Source organism: Microcaecilia unicolor, chromosome 14 (assembly GCF_901765095.1).
Source record: "Microcaecilia unicolor chromosome 14, aMicUni1.1, whole genome shotgun sequence".
Classification (NCBI taxonomy): Eukaryota; Metazoa; Chordata; class Amphibia; order Gymnophiona; family Siphonopidae; genus Microcaecilia; species Microcaecilia unicolor.
In genome coordinates, this window is record NC_044044.1 from 22,134,009 (window position 1) to 22,156,575 (window position 22,567).

General features: G+C 42.5%; 1 protein-coding gene across 1 annotated transcript in view; it reads right to left on the reverse strand.

Annotated features, from left to right (window-relative positions):
* Positions 1 to 310: 310 nt before the first annotated feature.
* The window catches only part of LOC115457015 (mucin-16-like), a 139,250-nt gene continuing 116,993 nt past the window's right edge, over positions 311 to 22,567 (reverse strand). Inside the window, 10 exon segments of the mRNA XM_030186440.1 lie at positions 311 to 1,924; positions 5,498 to 5,574; positions 8,378 to 8,475; positions 9,708 to 9,875; positions 11,511 to 11,673; positions 13,016 to 13,078; positions 14,217 to 14,356; positions 15,392 to 15,450; positions 16,359 to 16,477; positions 20,063 to 20,185. Of these exon segments, the coding sequence (XP_030042300.1) occupies positions 1,889 to 1,924; positions 5,498 to 5,574; positions 8,378 to 8,475; positions 9,708 to 9,875; positions 11,511 to 11,673; positions 13,016 to 13,078; positions 14,217 to 14,356; positions 15,392 to 15,450; positions 16,359 to 16,477; positions 20,063 to 20,185 (1,046 nt within the window). The 3' untranslated portion in view covers positions 311 to 1,888.

The window sequence follows — 22,567 nt, forward strand, 5'->3', positions numbered from 1 at the left end:
ACAGAATTTGTAAACCTCAAACTCAAGTTGCCTGGAACAGTAGAACCCTCACACAGAGTGTAAGAGACCCCTGATCTTGCATGAGATGGAAAGAAGATCTCCTAAACTTAAAAGGCACCATGCGTGGGCAGAAATGACCCTTATGTTTACATGAGGTGAGGGTTCAAGGAGACGACCCCAGGGCCGCTGAGAGACTGAACTGGGCCCCCCCGTCCCCCCTCTCTGTGGCCCTGGGAGACCCACTCTTATTACATATCAGAAAAGAGGAGACTCTCTCCCCCCCCCCCCCTCCCCAATCTGCTATCTCTTCCATTCTCTGTCTTACTCTACAGTTCATTTCTTTCAATGCCGCTGCAATGTTGGGTTAATCAAAAAGCAATATATTGTAATAAGAAAAGGTTTAGAGAAAGGCGATTAAAAATTAACTCCTCCCTTCTGAAGAAAGGCTACACAGGTTAGGACTGTTCAGCTTGGAAGAAAATATGAGTGACAGGGGATACGATAGAAGCTTATAAAACCTTTCAAACAACACAAAAACAAGAAGACAGTCATTGAAACTATTGACGAGCAGATTGAAAACAAATTGTTAAAAAAAAAATTTTCAAGCAGCGCATAATTAAGCTGTGGAATCGGATGCTGGAGAACCTGGTCAAAGTCACCAACACAGCAGAATTCAAAAGAAGACTGGAAAGTTCCTGGAGGAAAAGTCCATAAAAGGTTTTTAGACAGGTAGACTTGGGACAGTCGTTGTTCATCCCGGAATGAGCTATGAGAAATCTGATCCGCTGTCTGGGATCTGTTGGGTGACTGGCATGGAGCGACCACTTTCAGAGGCAGAATGCTGGGCTCGAAGGGCCTTGATGTGACTCCTCATAGCTTTTCTTATGCTCTTATTCCACTGTAATGACACAGGGTTTCTAGGGCTCTGGTTCAGATCCATTGAGCCCAGAAATCCATAGTCATAAAGTCATGGAATGCCAAAAAAGAGATCCCTCTTCTCTAACCCAGCCGATGAGGGATTACTCAGCTGCACCATACCTCTTTAAAAGGGTAATTTTCAAAATCACCTCGAGCTTCGTACCTACGGTCCTCGGAGTAAATTGTCAAAGAGAAGTTCCCCATGGAGGTTCCCTTTGAAAATTCAGGGGATGGGGAGGGAAAGGGGAAGCAGATACATTGCTACCAACACTCTTTGAGGGTGCAAAACCTCCACAGGTGCTTCACTGTCTGTGTCTCTGGCCCTGAACCTTTCCAAAGTGGGTAGAAGCATGTACACTGTTATACTCTGCATATATTTAATACTATAACGAGGAGCAATTATCAAAGCTTGTCTTTATGTATTGAGCCATATAAAATCGTTTCAAAATTGCCCATTAAACAAGAGAATACTATTAATCATTACAGAATGAGTGCTGCAGAGCCACTGAGGGTCTCAAGAGCTATTGATACATTTAAAAAGATCATATGTGAAGCTGGTTAGAGTGCCCAGCTGTGAGACTGTAGCGTTTAGCATGTTCAGAAAGTCCATGCACTAATATTTTTCTTCTTTAGCTCTTCTGCTTTATTCTTCTGTCTCTTCCTTTTCACTCTCCTCCCTCTGCAGAGAGTCATTGCTAGAGAGATCTTTCAGGGCCAGTCCCCTGACATCATCCAGATGCTCCATCGAGGACTAGAGACATCCGTCAGTCCATAGCCGAGCCCATGGGTTCTGGTTTCCTCTGCTCTCTTAATCCATGAGGGGCTCCTGGGCAACACCTGAAAACTCCATCATAGACGCATCCATAGCCAGCAGCTCCCTTCCACCATCACTGGCAATTAATTTCAAGCAGCCACAGCAAAATCTCTGCACGAATCACTTAGGAGCTGGATTTATCCTCCTCTGCAGCCTTCACGGATTTGTCACTTGGGACCTTCCAAATTTAAGCTATAAACAAGAAACATAAAAAGAATATGTGTGTTGGAACAATAGCCAGACCCAGAGAGTCTCTCAAAGGCGTGTTGTCTGTACCATGACTGGAAAACAGTAATACCTGGCTATAATCTATTCAGGAGGGACGGGATAGGAAAAAAAGGATGGTGGAGTGGCATTATATATGTTTTGGGATCTTGCCAGGTACTTGTGACCTGGATTGGTCTCTGTTGGAAATAGGATGGTGGGCTTGATGGACCTTCAGTCTGTCCCAGTCTGGCAATACGTTTGTACTTATGTACTTGGGATTCTGAATGGAACGTTACTACTCTTTGGGGTTCTACATGGAATCTTGTTACTCTTTAGGATTCCAGAATCTTGCTATTGTTTACAGTTCTACATGGCATGTTGCTACTCTTTGGGTTTCTGCCAGGTACTTGTGACCTGGCTTGGCCACTGTTAGAATCAGGATGCTGGGCTTGATGGACCTTCGGTCTGTCCCAGTATGGCAATACTTATGTACTTATGTACTTGGGATTCTGAATGGAATCTTGCTACTCTTTGGGATTCTACATGGAATGTTGCTACACTTTGAAATTCTGCATGGAATCTTGTTATTCTTTAGAATTCTAGAATCTTACCACTCTTTGGGGTTCTACATGGAATGTTGCTATTCTTTGTTTTTCTGCCAGGTATTTGTAACCTGGATTGGCCACTGTTGGAAACAGGATGCTAGGCTTGATAGACCTTCAGGCTGTCCCAGTATGGCAATACTTACGTTCTTATGTTTTTATGTTCTTCTTTCACAAAGCCGCACTAGCAATTCTGGCACAACAAATGTGACGAAGTTTGTTCAATTCCTATGGGCTTCATCGCATTTGACATGCCGGATTCTCTAGCACAGCTTTGTAAAAGGAGCGCATAGTTTTTAGCTAAATTTGTATTTCTCTATGTATTTATAACAGAAGGTCTATAGAGCTCTGTGCTTTTCTGGTTTTGGCATTAAATAATATTGTGGCCCATTAGAGATAGTACTGATATTCATGTGGCCCTCTGTGCATAAAGGTTGCCCCCCATGAACTAACTGATGATTACATGTCCTGACATCTTGGGATATACAGTGGTGGAAATAAGTATTTGATCCCTTGCTGATTTTGTAAGTTTGCCCACTGACAAAGACATGAGCAGCCCATAATTGAAGGGTAGGTTATTGGTAACAGTGAGAGATAGCACATCACAAATTAAATCCGGAAAATCACATTGTGGAAAGTATATAAATTTATTTGCATTCTGCAGAGGGAAATAAGTATTTAATCCCTCTGGCAAACAAGACCTAATACTTGGTGGCAAAACCCTTGTTGGCAAGCACAGCGGTCAGACGTCTTCTGTAGTTGATGATGAGGTTTGCACACATGTCAGGAGGAATTTTGGTCCACTCCTCTTTGCAGATCATCTCTAAATCATTAAGAGTTCTGGGCTGTCGCTTGGCAACTCGCAGCTTCAGCTCCCTCCATAAGTTTTCAATGGGATTAAGGTCTGGTGACTGGCTAGGCCACTCCATGACCCTAATGTGCTTCTTCCTGAGCCACTCCTTTGTTGCCTTGGCTGTATGTTTTGGGTCATTGTCGTGCTGGAAGACCCAGCCACGACCCATTTTTAAGGCCCTGGCGGAGGGAAGGAGGTTGTCACTCAGAATTGTACGGTACATGGCCCCATCCATTCTCCCATTGATGCGGTGAAGTAGTCCTGTGCCCTTAGCAGAGAAACACCCCCAAAACATAACATTTCCACCTCCATGCTTGACAGTGGGGACGGTGTTCTTTGGGTCATAGGCAGCATTTCTCTTCCTCAAAACACGGCGAGTTGAGTTCATGCCAAAGAGCTCAATTTTTGTCTCATCTGACCACAGCACCTTCTCCCAATCACTCTCGGCATCATCCAGGTGTTCACTGGCAAACTTCAGACGGGCCGTCACATGTGCCTTCCGGAGCAGGGGGACCTTGCGGGCACTGCAGGATTGCAATCCGTTATGTCGTAATGTGTTACCAATGGTTTTCGTGGTGACAGTGGTCCCAGCTGCCTTGAGATCATTGACAAGTTCCCCCCTTGTAGTTGTAGGCTGATTTCTAACCTTCCTCATGATCAAGGATACCCCACGAGGTGAGATTTTGCGTGGAGCCCCAGATCTTTGTCGATTGACAGTCATTTTGTACTTCTTCCATTTTCTTACTATGGCACCAACAGTTGTCTCCTTCTCGCCCAGCGTCTTACTGATGGTTTTGTAGCCCATACCAGCCTTGTGCAGGTGTATGATCTTGTCCCTGACATCCTTAGACAGCTCCTTGCTCTTGGCCATTTTGTAGAGGTTAGAGTCTGACTGATTCACTGAGTCTGTGGACAGGTGTCTTTCATACAGGTGACCATTGCCGACAGCTGTCTGTCATGCAGGTAACGAGTTGATTTGGAGCATCTACCTGGTCTGTAGGGGCCAGATCTCTTACTGGTTGGTGGGGGATCAAATACTTATTTCCCTCTGCAGAATGCAAATAAATTCATATACTTTCCACAATGTGATTTTACGGATTTAATTTGTGATGTGCTATCTCTCACTGTTACCAATAACCTACCCTTCAATTATGGGCTGCTCATGTCTTTGTCAGTGGGCAAACTTACAAAATCAGCAAGGGATCAAATACTTATTTCCACCACTGTAGAGCGCCCTCTACTGGGGAAGTAGCTTAGTGGTTACAGCAGTTGGCTGAGAAACAGAAGCCAGACTTGGAATCCCACTGATGCTTCTTGTGACCTTGGGTAAATCATTATACTCTCCACTGGCTCAGATACAAACATTGGGCTCTCTGACCCTGCAAATAATACAGCTTTATGGACTGCAAATTAAATGCCAATGACCAGTGTCAATGCAAAGCAGCTCATTGTTAAATGATTCTACTGCATTATTCATGGCAAGTTAATTACAGCTCCAGAAGTGGTGTTAACTTTCTAAAGGGAGTAAGTTAAAGAAACAAAAACCCTGCTCCCCTGTCCCCTTGCCTTTATGAATTAACATCCCCCTCAGTCACACCCTCCACCCGATTCCTAGTCCCATTTTCAAACAACAGCCTTCCTCCCCCCCAAGAGCATCTCCTTGTTTGGGTCCAAGAGCTTCTATTTGAAAAAAGACTGGGGGATCGAGGAAAAGGGGTTCTATTGCTCCCAAATTACCAACTTCTTTAAAAGATCACGGGCCTGATAAACTTTGCATTGTAGTGACCAGAAGCCCGTAGTGTTCCATGCTACAGCAATGCAAAAAAAAAAAAAATCACCACAGGATTTACTAACAAGTGGTACTGAGGAATCGTAGGTTAGTGAAACATCTGAGCCACTTTTCTCAAGCTCAAAAATAAGGTGGGAGAAAAAAAACCTCATTCCTCCAGATCTAAGAATTGCAAACTTCAGGTCACTGCTCCAGGGAAGAAACTGTCCTCCCCACATGACCTCAGATAAGGGCAGGGAAGTCTTTTACCTAATGGAGTCATACAGTTTATGGCAAACGTTTTTTATTTCTGTTTTGAGAAATGTTTTGCATACCTTTGCAGAACTGTCCACCTTTTCCAGGGCTGGCCTGAAGTATTCTCTACTGGAAGAGGATCCGCCACTCTCTGACCCTGCAAAATCCCCAACAGAGAAATGTATTTAAAAATGTAATAACCGCTTCCCCGGATTTTAACTGGCCTCATGTACATAGGGCTCAGTTTTCAAACGGGACACTCAGCACCTAAGACTAGGTGCCTGAAATGGGGCCACACACAAAGTCCCAAATTCCATAAACTTGTGTGCCAATCTTTACACTTAGCATGCAAAGTTGCTCATGCAAGTTACAAAATACAGTCAGTTGTGCACATAACTTAACATAGTAATGAACTGATAATGGCACCCGAATATATGCTTAACGTGATTGAACTATCCTCAAGAAATGCCAGCCCAGAAAACAGAAACTACCTACTCCTACATCTACCCAACTGCAAAAACACCATCTACATAACTATCTACACAGCAGGATTTAGCTACCTGGGTTCCAAATGGTGGAACTCAAAATCAAAAGCAATAAGAAGTATCCCGAATCTCCTCCAATTCAGGAGAGAAATGAGAACATATCTCTTCCAAAAATTCTACAGCTAACCAGGGGCGTAGCTACTGTATGTGGGGCCATGGGGGCCTGGGCCCTGTAGATTTGGCCCTGGACCCCCCTGACGACGACCCTCTCGACCCCCCTCCCGCCGCCAACCCGCCATCAACCTGCTGTCTACCTTTGCTGGCGGGGGACCCCAACCCCCGCCAGCTGAGGTCCTCTTCTCGCACTTGGCTTCGTTCAGTTTCTGACGTCCTGCACGTTGTACGTGCAGGACGTCAGAAACTGAACTAAGCCAAGCGCGGGAAGAAGAGGACCTCGGCTGGAGGGGGTTGGGGTCCCCCGCCAGCAAAGGTAGGCGGCGGTGAGAGAGGGTTGGCAGCGGGAGGGGGGTCGAGAGGGTCATCAGCAGAGGGGGTGTCAAATTTGGTGGTGGTGGTGGTGGCGGCGGGGGGGGGGGGCGGCAATGGCACCGAGTGGGGGGCTAAAATGTGCCCCCTCACCTCGGGCCCTGGACCCCCCTCCCACAGAAGTCTGGCTACGCCCCTGCAGCTAACTACAAAGAACATCTCACCTTCTCTCTTCAAAACAACCTTCAAAAATAAATGAATAAATAACTCCAAAAACTATTAAAAAAAACATTTCCCAGCCAAATCCGTCTCTCCATAAACTCTTGAACAACCACACCATCTACAGAAGTCCTCCCACACTGCAAAGCATGATTGTAACTTCGAAAATCTATAGCGCGCAATTCAAAAGGGGCATGGCTATGGAAGGGGCTTGGGCTTGTCAGGGACGATCCAAAAAGTTGCACACGTTGTTACTGAGTAATGGGTCAGAACGCACAGCTAGGGCACTAACATTTACACCAGGTTTACACACACACTCTCTCTCTCTCTCTGCACATACGGCAACAGGACTGAGATAATGTTTAACCATCTCTCTGACCTCGTGTGCAGCTTTCTTTTAATCAGTCACCTTACTTTCTAACTCTTCCTACTTTCTTACCCACCTATATGTTACATCTTTGTTTTACCCTTTACTATCAATTATAATGTTCTATTTCGTATTGTGTTGACTTTATAAGTAGTATACTATGCTATACTTTGTATTGTTATTTGAATATTTTAACTGCTGTAACTGCCTATTGCTCATGTTTGATCTATTCTTACTGTACACTGCCTTGAGTAAATTCCTTCAAAAAGGCGGTAATAAATCCTAATAAATAAATAAAAAGGACATGCACCCTTTATAGAATCACGCTTAGCATCGATCTTTTCCAGTGCCCCTTTTGTGTGTCATTTATACAATCTGTCCCTCTTTGCACACAGGGCACACTCTTTAAGAAGAGGGGGCACTATTACTGGAAAACGATATTTGTTTCAAACAACAGCCCATCCATACTAATTATCCACTCCCGCCCCAGCTCAACTTCTTCCACAGGTAATCAGCGTCCCTTCCCCTCAATACCTACAAGATTAATGAAAAACTTTTTAACTTATAACTAGCTTTAGTAATCAATTAAGCCTTTCCAGGAGGAGACCAGCATTATTCTCCTACCCTGTCTCAACACCACTCTAGCTGCAGTGTTAAATGTATGAAGCAACCAGTGTCTCCATTGTGTGTCTTGTCATCAAAAACAAGATGGCTGCAGCATGTGTTGCCATAGCTACAGAGTTAATGCAAACCACAAGAGGCAATAGGCCCATTCACCATTCATTTCAGCGTGTCCTTATGGCAGGTGATATTAAAGTGGAATGGTTTTATGACTGTCTTACAGGAAATATTTTTTTCTGAATACTTTTATGAGCCCATGAACAAGCCTCAAACAGTTCAGGGATGTAATATAAATACTAGCTTCATGAATTCTCTTCAGTTATCTGGTCATAACATGCTACCTGAAAGTCTGTTACATGAATGCATAGCTCTACCTACACATCAGTTTTATCCTGCCATTCAACTTGCAGCTCACATCTCTAACTTGTGGTGTGTCCTTGGGTTCGTTCTTGTTGTCCTGGCCAACATGAGACTGAGTCCTTGTTATACCCACTGCTCGAGTCCGAACACTGCAACTGAATTCCCTCATACGTCTTAATTCAGAGGTAGTTTCTGTGCTTAGATGCTTTCCACACTTGATATTTCTTAGAACACTAACCAGCTTTGTTGCACATTGGAGGTCATTGGATAATGGTTCATGCCATAATTAGCAATACATTGGCTACAATGTCCATAAAACATTTAGAATACTGGTAATGTCTTTCGTGCTCAGGAGATTTTGCTTTTCTGTCGCTTGATGCGTAGCCAAGAGTCAAAGGTCTAAGGTGTAGAGAAGGCCTTACCTCCCGAGGTGACTGCTTGTGGGTTTCGTACTGTGAAGCCTTGGGGTACATTTGATTCCCACCCCTCCTGATACCACTTTTCCTCTAGGTCCGCAACCCTGAAAAACACAAACATCAGCAGAATGATTTTAAGAGTTTTCCTTTAGGAAATTATCCAAACCTTTTTTAACCCTTGCTAAGCTAACTGCTTTTACCACATTCTTTATCAACAAATTCCAGAGTTGAATTACATGTTATTTTCTCCAATTTTTTAAAATGTACTATTTAGTAGATTCATTGTGTGCCCCCCTTGTATTTTTGGAAAAAGTAAATAAGCGATTCACGTCTACCCATTCCACTCCACTCAGGATTTTATAGACCTCTATCATCTCTCCCCCAGAGGCATAACTAGGTGAGGTGCATGAGGAATAGCTGCTCCCCCAAAATGGATTTTGGAAGAAAATGGCATCTATGAGGCTCAGCCCTTCAGCCTCGCACTGGTGCATATTTTTCAAAAGTTCTGCTGCCCCTGACATCAAAACTTGGCTAGACTTCTGCCTTAGCCATCTCTTTTCCAAGCTGAAGAGCCCTAGTCTCTTTAGCCTTTCCTCATAGGGAGGTTGGCCCATCCTCTTTATCATTTCTCTCACCCTTTTCTGTACCTTTTCTAATTCCACCATACTTTTGTTGAAATGCGGTGACCAGAATTGTACACAATATTCAAGGTGCAGTTGCACCATGGAGCGATATAAAAGCAATGTAACATTCTCATTTTTGTTCTCCATTCCTTTCGTAATAATTACTAACATTCTAGTTCCTTTCTTAGCCACTGCTGCACACTGAGAAGAGGGTTTCAACGTATGCATCGACACCGTGTCCAATGAGTTAGGAGTTGTCATGATGCCATAAAAATTGCATGGAAGATATACTTGTGAAAGTATGGCTAATGGTTGGAGACAGGCAGATAAAGAATGGCACTGCTTCAAGCCTTTTGCAGCCAATAAGGAGGATCTCAATGTTAGCAATGACTCTTTGATGTTGTGGCATGCCCAAGCGTCCTGGCATACAAGGAAATGTGGCCATCAGTGCTTGGGAAAGTTCCCTCTGTAAATCCTGACAATTTATTGCCTAGAAGTAACACTGTCTTTTAGCACTGTAAACCGGAACTAGCCTGTTAGCTTGGCAGCTGTCCAAAGAGCTCAAATCCTTCCCATTGCAGGGCGATGTCAACAATTTAATAGATACCATCAAAACAACCCCTTCATTATACAGCACTAATTATCACTTATTTCTATAAATTATCAGGCAGCTTGTAAAGAAGATACCACAAGATCGATATTCCATCACTTACTGGTGACTGTGGATCTTGTTCTTATATCTATACACGAAAATGGCGAGGGTGATAATGATGATCAACAGCACAGCCAAACCTACTGCGACTCCACCGTACACGCCCCTCTTGTTAATCACCACCTGACATCGATCTCCAGTGTACCAGTAAAGGTCTGAGTACTCGCAGCTGAGGGAAGAGGGAGGGGGAAATATCGAGGGAATGAAGCAAACAATGATGCCTGCGTTAACTAATGTTATCAATGTAAATATAGAACACCAGTCTTCGCACACTCAAAATCACAAAGAACACAGCGAAGATGACAAAAGTATATGGTCTTTAGACGATGTTTGAGAAGTCCATATTTATTGTGTAGCTCATAAGACTCGAAGAGTCCAGATCAATTATGTAGCTCAAAAGACTTGACACGGCGGTGTAGTATGGATTTGTAGTATGGAGTGTTTCCACGATTTGGGTTTCTGCCAGGTACTTGTGACCTGGCTTGGCCACTGATTGGAAAACAAGATACTGGACTAGATGGACCATTGGTCTGACCCAGTATGGCTACTCTTATGTTCATAGGGGTTCCAGAATGTTGCTGCTCTTTGACATTCTGCACGGAATCTTGTTACTGTTTGAGGTTCTGGATTGTGCTTCGGCTTGGGGTTCTGGAATCTTGCTGCTTTTGAGATTCTGCCAGGTACTTGTGACCTGGCTTGGCCACTGGTTGGAAAACAGGATACTGGGCTAGATGGACCACTGGTCTGACCCAGTATGGCTACTCTTATGTTCGTAGGGGTTCCAGAATGTTGCTGCCCTTTGACATTCTGCACGGAATCTTGCTATTTATTATGATTCCGGAATCTTGTTACTGTTTGAGGTTCTGGATTGTGCTTCGGTTTGGGTTTCTGGAATCTTTCTGCTTTTAAGATTCTGCTAGGTACTTGTGACCTGGCTTGGTCACTGTTTGGAAAACAGGATACTGGGCTAGATGGACCACTGGTCTGACCCAGTATGACTACTCTTATGTTCTTATGAGCTACACAATAAATTTGGACTTTTCAAACATCATCTAAAGACCATATACTTTTGTCATCTTTGATGTGTTCTTTTTGAACTAATGTTATCATTCATAGGAATGGTTCCCCTCACAAATCACAATCGTAGTAGATGATAATGGCAAATAAAGACCTGTATGGTCCATAAGCACCTCTGTGTCTGTATACAATACTAGCACAAATTCTGCAGAAACCACGCCTACTTTGAAGGTTCAGACAGATATTTAAGCATATAAAGCACGCACAGTTTGGGAAATATGAGTATAAATTGACTCCGCCCATACTCCATTCAAACTCCACCCCTGAGCATGCCTACTGTACAAATAGCCTCCTACTTGCGCTCCAGAGGTGTAACCTAATTTTAAAAGGCCTTTCACATGCATAAATCAGTTTTTTACATGTGAAAAAGGTTTATAAAGTTAGCTCCCTGACTATCAGGGCCGGCAGTATCATTGAGTGCATTTTTTGTACATGATCCCCCTTTTCAACCCCTTCTGACTTATTTATTTATTTAGATTTATTAACCACCTTTATGAAGAGATTCACCCAAGATACAGTTTAACATAAAACTTACAATTTTGTTAACAGCATCACAATAGTCAAATAACCGACAATAAACATAAATACCAATAAATGAGGTAAACTTGAAAACAGTAAATTGAACCTTAATTATAGAACTACTTATACAAATGAGGTGCTGCCTTCATATGCATACCCCTCAGGCTTCCTCTGATCACCAATAGCAGCACATCATTGTTTGACTTACAAGCACGTTGGTCCTTGGGATACAACAAAGCACTCTCCTCGGTGGCAGTCGTAATGATGCTTGCTAGTGTTGCTGCAGTTGGAGACACAGGTCAAGACGTCGGACACATTCATAAGGGTGTAATATTGACTGTATCCATTGGGAACTGCACCTGAACAGGTCTCTAAACAAATACAAAGAGAACCGTGTTACCAATGCATATGGCCAGAGCAAGACTGTAGACTAACTCTACCTTCCTCCTCTGCTAACAATAAAAGGGAGTCACAAGTTCAGTACAGGTTTGAATGCAGGGCTGGCCCAACAGTTAGATAAGCCTAGGCAATTGTGCAGGACAGAAGTTTGTGAGGGCCAGCAAAGAACAACAGCAATCAAAGCAAAACAAGAGATCCTGACAGCCACCCAAACTCAAACAGCCACTAGAACATAGTTTTACCAGCAAAGAGAGATGCACATACGTACATGCAAACCGCCTTGGGTGAATCTCTTCATAGAGGTGGTTGATGAATCCCAGTAAATAAAATTATAAATAGTTGTGGGAGGGTTGACGTTGGAATGATCGAGATTTTGTTGAGGAGAATTTGAATATAATGAGTCTTGGATGTAAATGGTTAAAATCCACTTATAATCTTGGAAAATTCAATAAAAATGTGTACAGTTGGCTAAGGTTCTGCCTATTTAACAATTCCAGAACTGAATAAGATGGAATGGCAACTGTGGAAGAGCTGCAGGCTCCCATGGCTAAGACTGGTTAAAGTGCAGATATGATGACCATATGTCAGGAATTCCACCAATCGGACAAGAGGAAGCCATTACTCAAGAAGGCACAACTTGAATCCTATTTAAGGTATGTGAAGGAACATTCAGAAGATACTGCAGCCATAAGTTTGTTTATTCGGTTTCTTGATATAACACCCTTCACATGGGGCAACAGTGCAGTTTACAGCAAAAGGGTTACAAAGGTATAAAAATTACTGAGCCATTTAATAAATATAGCACATAAATCATGAAGACTGGATAACAATCAAAAATAAAATTCTACCAAAAGGGAGAGCAAAGACCAGAACTCAGGCAAAATCAACTATTGCCAACTATATCGTCATCCCCCATCGTACTCAGTCCACCTCATCAAATGCAGAAGGAGATGCCTGCTGCCATGTCAGAACTGAGCTAGATCAGGTACTGGAGATCATAAATGCCAGCTCTGTGGGTGCTCGAGCACTCCCTTCCTCCATCAAGCAAATATCTTCTCTTTGTCTAAGGTGGAGGAGGGGTAATTTTTGATGAGTTTAGCACGTTTGATCTTTCTGAAAAGTTGGCTTCTATGCTGGACGTTACTGGTGTGATTGGGTCTTCAGGATTATAAAGAATCTGGTTTACTGAGGTGGGGGGGAGGGATCTCAAGGGCTGGTACTCAATCAGTAGAGGTGTTGGAAGCTTTGCAATGATTTTTATCTCCCCTAGATTACCACAAACACATATGTGCCTACACAAGTTCTTAGCCTTACCTGCTGAGTCCGGAATCATCCCATCGCTGACTTTTGTGAAAGCCTGGTTGAAGCACAACATATCTAGAATAAAAACACATTAGCGCTTTATTACACTTTTGGAGGGATTTTGTTATAGGAGTTCCCTTCCTCTTGGTTTTTGTCTGATCTGTCCCTACTGTTCGCATTGTGACAGGATCTCTGTAAAGGATGAAACGTTTTGCAGAGATGGTGCTGAGGGCTTACTGGAGCGGAGAAGGCAGAGGACAGCATCTTACATGACTGTGCACTAAGCCACTAAATATACCACCTTCATTATGGATGTGGATTGAGTAGGTTCTTCCCTGAATATACAGATGCTATTGAAACTAGCAGCTGTGTTTCCGAAATGATGTCTTGGGAGTGGATTCATATTTTCTAGAGTCTTTGGAACATTAAAGACTTTTTGCACCAAAGAGGGGATTATTTATCTTCATCCAGTGGAAGAGGCTCCTCAAGACCAGTGCACTGCTCCATCTGTCTGCTCAAATACCTTAAGAATAAACTAAACAGAAAAAATCTGGAAACCATTCACTTGCACCAAAGCATATATATGTGCACAAGGAATTTGTCTCTCATGGTTGCCAGAATGTATTCCAGAGGACCAATCAGAAGGCTGATGTTCCACTAGCTGAACTCACTTTCAAACTAAATTATTGAGTCTATTTGGATTTAGCTCCACTTTTTCAGTAAGTAGTAGCTGAATGGGTTACATTGAGGCACACAAGGCATTTCTAAATTTGTGCCTGAGGCAATGGAGGGTTAAGGGACTTGCCCAAGATCACTAGAAGCAACAGTAGGATTTGATCCAGGCTTCCCTGATTATCAGTCCACTGCTCTAACCACTGGGCAACTCTTCTGCTCCATTAGAAATGAGCAATACATTAAAGGTAACGCATATCATGCATATAATAGAAGATGAATTACTTAACAAGAACTGGGTGACTGACAGCTGCTCATAAACCTGCCAGATATCCAAGAAGATTTGAAACATGCTGGAACAGAGTACAAAATGGACAGAATAGAAGAGGACAGAACCCGAGTCTTCACCGAGCTATATAGAGTCACTAGTGACTTAGGATAACATCCAGGTGATGCTCCCAAACACAGGTTCTTTACAGAGGGAGATCTGGCATTCGTTAACTCCAAAGCTCATAGTGGACTTCTGTCAAGGCAGACATACCTGTGCTGTTGCTGGTGCAGTTTCTGTGGTGAATACTTTGATTGAGATGATTATTAATAGCGCTTAAATAATCACGATTGGTATAGTTCGATAATGCCATTTGGATGATGACCTTGTAGTCCACGATGATGCTGCCTTGGCTGAAAAGAAGAGAGAATAAAGTGGTCAGTGTCTACCTCAAGGTAAATCCCACTTACCAACCCTAGAGCAGATTTTCAACACCATTTAACTGGAGAGTGCTGCTGAATATTTGCTGTGACCCCTGTAGCACTCTCCAGTCAGTGCCATGGTGGGGCAATTTCTCCAAATGCTATGGAGCTAAGGTAGATCTCAGAGCTATTCAGCCACTGATGATATTTAGTGCCATTGCCCAGATAACTACCCCGGCAAGTAGGCACTGTTCCCTCTACCTATAGTCCTGCCAGTGGGGGGTGCTTTTCGCTATCACATTTTGAATAGTAAGGGATAGGTAAGCTTTACAGGACTCCAGGGAACCTGGAAGCACCCCCCCCCCCTCCCACTGGCAGCAATGCAGTTGGAAGACTCCTTCTTCATACCTGCCTCCTTCTGGGTCTGTCTCTCCTGCTCCTGCTATGTGCTGTTGTGTTAATGTGATATTGCATTAATGCAGTCATCCAGGTCTTGACTCCCGACACACAAGAACAGGAGAGGACAACAGCAGTCACTGAAACAGGAAGGTAAGAGGGCAGTGGCGGCAGTGACCAGGTGAAGGGATGTGGTGGTCTGGGCCTGCCCCGAGCCCGGCTGGTGCCAGCGCCTGGAGTAGCAATACAATGGGGATGGAAATGAATTTAACTGGGGATGGGGTGGTGATGGGGACCAGCCCCTCCTCTGCAAAACACACACTCATCTCTGGTACCCGCTGGGTTAACTCTAGCAGTGGAGGATAAGCAGGAGTTGGCACATGAGAAATGAAGAGAAATATTCCACTCAAGAAACGAACTTGCTATGATATCTCTCAAACTGCCTATCTGCCCACGCATTTGGTATAGCTGATATAAGGGTTTTCTACAGCAGGTTCTGTTGGTGATAGAGGTTGGGAGCTGAGGAGGGAAGGTTAGCAAGTGGCTCATGATGCGTTCTCTGAAGAATCACACAAAAATATTTGCTTTCCCTATCTTGTAGTACAGTTATATCAAATATAACCTTCTCACCTCAATGAAATAATCTCCACGCCTTGGTACCCAGGAGTGGTCTCATATACCATCTTCATCTGGAAGAGAACAGACTCACAATTAGTGAAGGAAAGCCTTGTGATGTCTTCAGACAATGTCAGCTCCAGAAGAGCCCTTAATACTTGGTTCCACTCTGTGGTCCAGGGACAGGAGCAGAGCAGGGACAAAGTGGGTCAGCATGCCAATGCTCACTGTCTCTGCAGCTCATGAATGTCTTTCTTACTCATAATCTTCTTTTCCTTATTGTAAACTGATTTAGGTTAAACTTGTTTACGGAAGTCATTCTATCATTATAAATATGACATATCACAACATTTAAGGGTCTCTGTCCCAACCAGGTCCCCATAATCAGGCCCAGCTTTCCCAGTCCCCTCCTACAGTAGCGATCTAGAGCAGTGCATTATTTTCCTTTTAGCAAATTTATCTTTTTGTCTTTGACAGCAATGACAGATTTACTTTTGTCTCCAGAGACGGTTGGGTGGTAGGAGTTAATACCCCCATTCCTGACAACTTTTGTCCTGTGTAGTTTCTGAGTTATAAACTGAAGATGGTGCCTTACTAGTTTGATACCAACTCAGACCCTACACATGAATTATAGCAGAAGAGTTCAACAAACAATCTAACACTGCTCATTTCTCCAAACAAAACCAATCCAGCAACCTAGACTGTTTTGTATCATGTATAACTCTCTTCGCTGTGGCAATAGTGATTAAATCATAGCATCCTCTAAAGGACCAGAGGGCCCTTCCCCCACCCGTGTATTGTACAAGTTCTTAGTCTCATCAACAGGCCAAGAAAGAGTCATCCTCAAAGTTAAAATCCTGTACTTGGAGCCCATTTAAAAAGAGGCCAAAACATGACAATATTCCAGTTAAACAGGGAAACAGCCTGTATATAATATATGTAAATCACTGTGGTTTTACCCTTTACCCCTTTCTCCTCTTACCTGTTCCTGAAATCTCAATGAAAAAATGTGATAATCTCTGGAAAAAGGATTCTTCAGGTTATCATTGAATATTTCATTCATCACCTCCACAGTGACCTGTGTGGTGACTTTAATCTGTTCTGTGAGAGACAAAATAAACCACAGAGATTAGTTGGAGCTGATGGTTAAGACCAGTGGACTTGGGGAAGGAAAGCCTTCACCAGCTCTTGAGGTCACATTTTCAGCAGGATTCACCTTCTGGAAGTTCATTAGTGGACTTGGGGAAGGTGCATTTGGGGTTTTTATTATTAACCTGTGCTACTGAGGAAACAGACCTGATCCTTTTCCTGACTGGATTTGCCTGGATTGAAGGGGATTGTGTTAAGCAATTTTTGTTTGATTTAATTTTAAAAATGAAGAACATTGTAGGATTAGAGGTTGATTTAGTTTTTACTTTTCCCTGAATAGCTATTTAAGCTGGGGTGGGGTGGGGGTGGAGTCTAGACTTGGAATATTAGAGGGGGTGAAAAGGAAGCTATAGCAAGAAGCATTAATGTATCAATATATTCACACTATCTCAGGTGCTTCGCTTTTCCAATGTTGTGTCTCCCCAAGTTTCAAACTTTCGTGTATAGACTCTAAGCAACAGAAGCAAGTCCTACTTTAGCTTATAGGTTAAGTAAATAAAGTGGCCCCTGAGTTCCATTATGACATTTATTTTCATTTTTGTTTAATTTATTATAATTTATATCCCACTCTTGTTCTGTGTGGAGTACAAACAACCATACATAATAATAAAAGCATATAAAAACAAAAACATTATACAATAACGAACTGTAAATACCATATAGACAGACAAAATATAATCTCATTTCAACCATCATACAGTCACTGTTACCCACAGCAATAGGCTGCCTGTTCTAACAAATGTTAAACAGATTTATAAAAGGGTAACAAGGGGCAGTTGGTAAAGACAAATTTTAAATGCCTTATCAATAAGAACAATCTCAATTATCATGGAAATTGTGTAGTGTTATAACTGTGGGGCTTAAGTCTTTCGGGAGATCCTCTGGAGGCATCAGTCTTGCTCAATCTTTGGCCAGCTCTCTGAATTGAGGATGAAGTTGGCTTAGCTTACCTCGGACCTGGCAGAAGTAAAGGGTATCCCGTCCTCCACACACACACATACACACACACATTCATTTTCTCAAAGGATCCCTAGGAGTGGGAATAAATGGAATTGACAGGGTCTGAAAGGATAAAATTTTTAGAGCCAGAAACATGTCACAGATATGTTACAACTACAGAATATCTCCATAGCAATAGCAGTAGAACGAGATGAGGCTCTGAACTCTAAGGAGTAACATTGCAGAAACAGAAAGTGGATGCATGGAGCCTACCATCGGCGGTGGGTACAGGTCTGCTTTTTAAAATATTTATAAATGATCTACAGATGGGAGTAAATAGTGAGGTAATTAAATTTGCTGACGACACAAAGTTGTTCATAGTTGTTAAATCGCAAGAGAATTGTGAAACATTACAAGAGGATCTTACGAGACTGGGAGACTGGGCATCCAAATGGCAGATGATGTTTAATGTGAGCAAGTGCAAAGTGATGCATGTGGGAAAAAGGAACCCAAACTATAGCTATATAATGGAAGGTCCCACATTAGGAGTCACCAATCAGGAAAAGGATCTAGGTGTCATCATTGATGATAGGTTGAAACCCTCTGGTCAGTGTGTGGCGGCAGCTAAGAAAGCAAATAGAATGTTAGGTATTATTAGGAAAGGAATGGAAAACAAACATGAGGACATTATATTGCCTTTGTATTGATCCATGGTATGACGGCACCTCAAATATTGTGTTCAAGTCTGGTCACCACATCTCAAAAAAGATATAGTGGAATTAGAAAAGGTACAGAGAAGGGTGATGAAAATGATAAAGGAGATGGGATGACTTCCCTATGAGGAAAGGCTAAAGCAGCTAGGGTTCTTAAGCTTGGAGAAAGGCGGCTAAGGGGAGATACGATAGAGGTCTATTAAATAATGAGTGGAGTGGAATGGGTAGACATGAATCACTTGTTTACTCTTTCCAAAAATACTAGGACTAGGGGGCAAACAATGAAGCTACAAAGTAGTAAATTTAAAACGAATCTGAGAAAATATTTCTTCAATCAACGTGTAAATTAAAGTTAGTAAAAACAGTTCGCTTAGTGGGGTTTAAATAATGTTTGGAAAACTTCCTAAAAGAAAAGTCCATAAGCCATTATTAAAATGGAATTGGGTTAAATCAACTGCTTATTTCTAGGATAAGAGGCATAAAATGTTTTGGGATCTTGCCAGGTACTTGTAACCTGGCAGAAAAAGGATGCTGGGCTTGATGGACCTTTGGTCTGTCCCAATATGGCATGCGATGAAATTACAGTGTAGTAAATTTAAAACAAATCAGAGAAAATGTTTCTTCACCCAACACATAATTAAACTCTGGAATTCGTTACCGAAGAATGTGGTGAAGGCGGTTAGCTTAGCAGAGTTTAAAAAGGGGTTAGACAGTTTCCCAAAGGACAAGTCCATAAACCACTACTAAATGGACTTGGGAAAAATCCACAATTCTAGGAATAGCATGTATAGAATGTTTGTGCGTTTGGGAAGCTTGCCAGGTGCTCTTGGCCTGGATTGATCGCTGTCATTGACAGGATGCTGGGCTCGATGGACCCTTGGTCTTTTCCCAGTGTGGCATTACTTATGTACTTATGTACTTATATCTGGATTTAGGTATAGAAAAATAGGCAACATCATAGGGTGCTAAATTTTGAAGGTACCAAATATATAAACCAAAGAGGAGATTTCCCCTGTTTAATTTAGAGTTATGTGCATGTATGGCTTCAAAGGGGTGCTACTGTAGCATCATGGCTTTCCTTCATTTCTCTTCAGGCTCTCTAAACTTTGGGATCTCTGGCAGACTTTCCTTTTCCCATACCCATGCTGTCTGGGATCTCCTGTCTGGTCTTGCCTATGGGCACCAACATTTTAAACAGGCCCTAAGGTGGTGAAGATATGTCTTATATTGGAAATTGAGAAAGCCTAGGATAAGCGCAAAAGATCTGTACCGGCAAAGAAGCCAGAGGTAGTGTCTGAGGCTATGCTCCAGGAACGAAATTGTACAGACTAAACAGGTATTACAGTCCATACCACTGCAAAAATGGTATGGGATTTACATTACAAACCGTACGAGGAGAGACTTGCCGACCTGAACATGTATACTTTGGAGGAAAGGAGAAACAGGGGTGACATGATGCAGACGTCCAAATATTTGGAAGGTATTAATCCGCAAACAAACCTTTTCTGGAGACGGGAAAGGGGGCAGACTCAGGAGTAATGTCAGGAAGTATTTTTTCACAGAGAAGGTGGTAGATATGTGGAATGGATCCACAGAATCTTAGCGGAGATTGGGTGGCGACGCCGGTAATTGGGAAGCAAAACCTGTGATCATGACTTAATAGATAGGGATGGGCTTGAGTATAAATTTTAAGGGGCTTCGACATTAACTTCAGACCTTTTAGTACAAGAAGAGTGTTGGGCAGACTGGATGGACCGTACAGGTCTTTATCTGCCGTCACTTACTATGTTACTATATATATCTCTCTCTTTCACAGTTTCAACGATCGGGTGCCATTAAAATTGTACAAAGGGGAAAAAGTAGGAAGGGAGAAGCTGTAACTTACCAATAACAATTTCGTTGTTCACGAACTGACAGAAGGTCCCATAGAAATTAGAAGGACATATACACACCCCACCACTGGGTTTGCCTCCGTTCTGACAGGTAACAGTCATCTGGGTAGTAGTCACTGCAGAAAAAAGAAAGAGTCAGACACAATGCTGCCTCTCTTGCTTAGATGGCCATCAATGTGGCCTTGCCCCCCCCCCCCCCCTCTACACAGGACCATCAGAAAGTCACTTAACCAAAGACACATCATGATATATTTGGAAAACTGACATTGTGACGCACTTTCTACTGCTCTGAGCACACTCTTGGATGATTCTAAATAGTAATGTTGTTGTTACTGACTTCATATAATGAAAGAAAGCAATCTCAGAGCTACAAATGAAACCCGTGAAATAGGTAGGGGTGGGCTGACGTGTGTAATGGGAAATATCACTGACAATTTCCCATGTTGTTAACAAATGAAAACAAGCAGAAAATAACCCGTGACATTTTGTGGGGTTTTTTTCATTTGGCGATCATAGTGCATACGCTTTGCAGACTGTGTTCTCTCTTTCCTGATAGCGCATGCATGCGTGAACTGTCGAGCGTGCGCTGCGCTTTCTGAAAGAGTGCACCCTCTTTGCAAAGATGGCACGCTATTTCGAGAGTGCACATTTAAACAATATTGCCCCCACAACAAAAATCAGGACCAAACAAAACAAAGTGAATAATGCTGCAAGTGACACAGGAAAGAAAACTAAACCAAACTTTTTGGACTGCCTATCCCTAGAAACAGTACAAAATTAGTATTGAAATGTAGGGGGTCGGTCACTCAGCACAGGTTGTCCTGATTGGCTTTAGGGTTCCTTCTTCAGCAGGTCTACCACATGGTGTAGTGGACAGAATGTCCTTAACCTAAAGGAAGGAATTCTTTCTGTGCCTACCTCACATATTTTGTTCCTGAAATCCATATGAACTTATTTGATCATATATGCCAGCTACTTGTGACCCGGCTCGGCCACTGTTGGAAACAGTGTGATAGAGCTTTGGTCAGATCCAGTATGTTCCAGCAGTTACTGACGTACTAGGCTGGAATGAGCACATAAGACCATAAGAGTAGCCATACTGGGTCAGACCAATGGTTCATCTAACCCAGTATCCTGCGTCAAGCAGTAGCCAATCCAGGTCACAAGTACCTGGCAGAAACTCTAGAGCAGCAAGAATCCCAAAGAGTAGCGACATTCCAGAAACCACAAAGAGTAATAAGATTCCAGAATCGTATTAAATAGCAAGGTTCCACGCAGAATGTCAAAGAGTAGCAACATTCCAGAAACCTCAGAGTAACAAGATTCCGGAATCGTAATAAATAGCAAGATTCCATGCAGAATGTCAGAGTAGCAGCATTCCAGAAACCACAAAGAGTAACAAGATTCCGGAATCGTAATAAATAGCAAGATTCCATGCAGAATGTCAAAGAGTAGCAACATTCCAGAAACCACAAAGAGTAACAAGATTCCGAAATCGTAATAAATAGCAAGATTCCATTCAGAATGTCAAAGAGTAGTAACATTCCAGAATCCCAAACTAGTCAGTCTTTATTTACCAGAGAAGTTAATCGAATAGGTTTCTTTTCCACAAGAAACAGCTGAGTTTTCACAATATTCAGATTTTGTACAGAGCAGTATAATCCAACAGTTTTTACATCTTCATTCAGAGGTGTCATGGCCGCTGCAAGAGTATTGGCTACTCTAGATGAAACTTTAGCCTTACGCCCCCTTCAATTAACTTTCAGGCCCCTAATCTGCAATCCCCTCCCCTCCCCGAGATATCATGCTTTTAAATATTAAACACACCTACAAATAATAAGGACAGTTTCCAAAAAGAAATAGACTGATGGTATAGTGGTGTGCATTACCCAGATAAGCAACAGTGACAAACAACACATAACAACTGTACAATGAAATAAAATAAAAACAGTAACTTATACCAATAAAAGGAAGGTGAGATTTACAGTTTTAGGCTTCTAGAAGCAGAAAACCTTTCAGGTCAACATTCAAACCCACTACCTCAGATGGCATTTCATACCCTTGCATCAATCCTGCACATCTTGTTTGCACACCTCTGATTTTCAATTGCACTAATGAGTAGCACCAGATTTAAAAGTTAGGTGCCTAGAGAGGATCTTTCTCGTCTCCAAAACTCTTAAAATCGTCAGACTGAGCTATGAGTGGGAGTCCCGAAGAGACATCATCCTCTCCTTTTTTTTATTCTAAGAGCCCTCTTCACATCTTGAGATAATCTGAGCATGCCTTGCCCTATCCAGAGAGGAATCCTAACAACTTCAGGAAAAATCATCACAGATTCTTTCTCTTCAGGAGAGGAGTGTGGTAGCCATGTTAGTCCACTCTTAAGGTTATCAATAGAAATCAAACAAAATAAAACATGGAAAAGAAAATAAGATGATACCTTTTTTATTGGACATAACTTAATACATTTCTTGATTAGCTTTCGAAGGTTGCCCTTC